Below are 3,238 nucleotides of genomic sequence, written 5' to 3'. Positions count from 1 at the left end.
GGGAGAGGGAGAGAGAGACCTCAGTCTTCCTTTACTATACTGCACTGACAGTCACCAAGTCATCAAAGTTGTGGCCCTGACTCCCTGACCTCTGCTTTCCAAATGACCGGATTTATCTGTGCAGTCCCACAACCTGAGTTCAATCCCCAGAACACATGTCAAGGTAGAAGAGGACAGACTCTCTGTGTCATCCTCTGGTCTCCATGTGTGGCATTGCATACAGCACTTCCCAACACATCCCAAACATGCAATAATAAATAAATAAATGCAATAAAAATTCTACAAGCAACCCAGGTGTAGTGGCTGCTTTCAATCCTAACACATAGGGGATGGAGGCAGAAGGATCATGAGTTTGAAGCTAGCCTGGGCTACCTAGCAAGATCCCAACTCAAAGTATTCTAAGAGAGCATGCGTGTGTGGGAACTGCCGATGTTTACATGGATGCTACACAGATGCTGTCATGGCACATTACAGCTGTGAGTGTGGGTCACTCTGTGTGAGAGAAGCATGCCAAGATGAGTAAGACCCAGTTTGCTCCCTTTAGGGGCCTTTCTAGGCGGTTAAAATGGCCTGTCTTCTTTTCTGCATTGCCAATGGCAACTGCTTTAACAGCTGTGAATAAGATCAGACGTTTTCCCTCCCAGCAATGCCAAGTTCAGTGGGTCGGTTGTTAGGCCAGTGCAGAGACATAAAATGCAGGGCAGCCTGGCCCTAGTCACTTGCAGCTTTTAAGTCTCCTACTTGGGCCCTTCTTAAATCCCCAGTGATGTCCCAGGCTTCTTTCCTGACGTGCCTTGACCTGATACTGAACAAGTTTATCAAGATTCATTGAGTTCCATGCACTAGACTAGCTTTGGGGCTCAAGGACAAACGTAACGTGATTTCTGTTCTCAGAGAATCTGCCATTATTAGAAGCAACAGATTAACATTTAAAACCACAATATAAACTGAGCAGTGGTGGTGTAACTTTACTCCCAGCACTCGGCAGAGGCAGAGGCAGAGGCAGAGGCAGAGGCAGAGGCAGAGGCAGAGGCAGAGGCAGAGGCAGAGGCAGAGGCAGAGGCAGAGGCAGAGGCAGGCAGACCTCTGTGAGTTCAAGGCCAGCCTGGTCTACAGAATGAGTTCCAGGACAGCCAAAACCATACAGAGAAACATTTTTTTTGGGGGGGAGGGGGGACATATACACACACACACACCACAATATAATGTTAATAACTGCTACAGAAAATTACATTCTGCATTCTGTGTCTGTTCAGAGATTTCTTTTGAGTCAGGATCTCACTGTATAGTCTAGGCTGGCCTAGAACTTTTGATCCTCCTGCCTCAGCCTGCCAAGTCCTGGCTTTACAGGTCTGTACCTGGATATTTATCCACTTCTTAAACACCTCGAGTAAAAGCTACTGCCTTTCTTGCTTGTCCATTGTAATGTTGAAGAGCCGTGGGCCATTCATTTATTCAGCCAGTCCCTTGTCGGTTAGGAATCATTATTGATGCCTCCTGCCCCTGTGAGGTGTCGTGCCAGCCCCGGGGATTTAGGCAACTCTCCTATCCTCTTGCAGCTCAGAATCCAGCAAGGAAACAGAAGCAGAGAATAAACAAGAAAACAGATGCTTACGTTTCAAGGATGATAATCGTTATAAGGAAACATTGAGCAAGATAGGCAGTGTTAGGGTCAGGCTGCCGTGGACCGGTCCTTCAGGGGAGCTCTGTCTGAAGGGCAGGGACCTTAATGACATAAAGGAACAAACCACATAAAAACAGACAGAGGGCAGAAGCCAAGCAGACAGCAAACACAAAGACTCTAGAGTAAGAATGGTCGGTTACCATATTCAGAGACCAGCAAGGCGCCATTGTGGCTGGCTGTCTTACCGAAGGGAGAAGCTGCGGGACACGTGGGCTGGGGCTAGACCACGTGAAACATAGACTGAGCTGGGGGTTAGGATTTGATTATGCTGACAAGAAAACTGAGTTTCATGTTGATTTGACCTGAGCTCCTTGCTTGGTGGAACTAGAACTTGCAACTGTCTACTGACTCTAGTCTCTTAAGCATTTCTTAAACTCAAGTGTTACTCTTTGGGAGTGAATGAATTCATCAGTCAGTTTATCAAATTCCTGCTGGGGGCATGCAGAGTCAGGGTCCCAGAATCTAAGCTGAGAATGTGTACTGCCCTTCATTATGGGGCTGGGGACTGGGCAGCACCTTCCTGGAGAGCTCAGTAACCACAGTGTGTGTGTGTGTGCGTGTGTGTGTGTGTGTGTGTTTGCACTTGTGTGTCTTCTCTCTGCCCAGGTGGATGAAGAAACCTCGATGTGGCGTCCCTGATCATCCCCACTTGAGCAGGAGGAGGAGAAATAAGCGCTATGCCCTAACTGGACAGAAGTGGAGGCAGAAACATATCACTTACAGGTGCTGTGGCCCCCCTCTCTTCCTTGGTTTTGACCCCTAGGCTCACTCTGTTTTTCCTGTCCAAGCTCCTGAGTTTCACATGGTAGTTATGTCTCAGGAAGTATGAGAATCAGGACAAAGGCCAGGCATGTGAACATTAAGATGAGGGGCTGAGAACCTGTGATCTGTCATCCTTGTGACCTCCACAGGCGACTCCACCCTCAGGTTTCCTTGTTTACCTGGTCCTCTGGGACTCATTAGATGTTTTCTGTCTAGCCACCTACAGTTTTTAGTTACTGAACATGGGGTATGAATTGCTTAGTTGGATTCTGCTATACGGAGACCATGTAGAGACCATGTTAGACTCGCTCTGTCAGGGCTTGCAAACTGCTCTGCCTCTGCTGGATTCCTAATCTCAGCCTGACAGACCTCACCCAAGATGCTCAATGCAGAGTCCCAGCAGTTTCTTAAGGAGAGTAAGGACTAAAGACATGGGTCACAACCATGTCATTCCTTGCCTGAGAAAGCTAGGGCAGAGCAGGTTCTATAGCCAAGTCCCATAGTCACTGAGACAAAAATAATGAAACCCAACACAGCAGGGCCAAACACCAGGGTTCACAGAGGACTTGGGCAAGGACCAAGCTGGGAAAGGCTGCAATGAGCTCTGCTTGGCACCTCTCACGACCCTGACCATCTCAGACTCCCTGGGTACAGTCAAAGGACGTAAGACAGAGATGACTGGGTTAAAGTGGAACTTTATTACTGACAAGATGTCAAGATCAGAACAGGATTTTTCTTTTCTTTTCTTTCCTTTCCTTTCCTTTCCTTTCCTTTCCTTTCCTTTCCTTTCCT

General features: G+C 47.8%; 1 protein-coding gene across 1 annotated transcript in view; it reads left to right on the top strand.

Moving 5' to 3' along the window:
* The window catches only part of Mmp24 (matrix metallopeptidase 24), a 42,910-nt gene that overhangs the window by 20,134 nt on the left and 19,538 nt on the right, over positions 1-3,238 (top strand). The window contains exon 3 of the mRNA XM_028775285.1: positions 2,291-2,407. Within this exon, the coding sequence (XP_028631118.1) occupies positions 2,291-2,407 (117 nt within the window). The remainder of the gene's footprint in view (positions 1-2,290; positions 2,408-3,238) is intronic.

This window comes from Grammomys surdaster, unplaced genomic scaffold (genome assembly GCF_004785775.1).
Source record: "Grammomys surdaster isolate TR1022 unplaced genomic scaffold, NIH_TR_1.0 254, whole genome shotgun sequence".
Taxonomy (NCBI): Eukaryota; Metazoa; Chordata; class Mammalia; order Rodentia; family Muridae; genus Grammomys; species Grammomys surdaster.
Note: the sequence above shows the minus strand (reverse complement) of the source record. Positions and strands in the feature narration are given on the sequence as shown.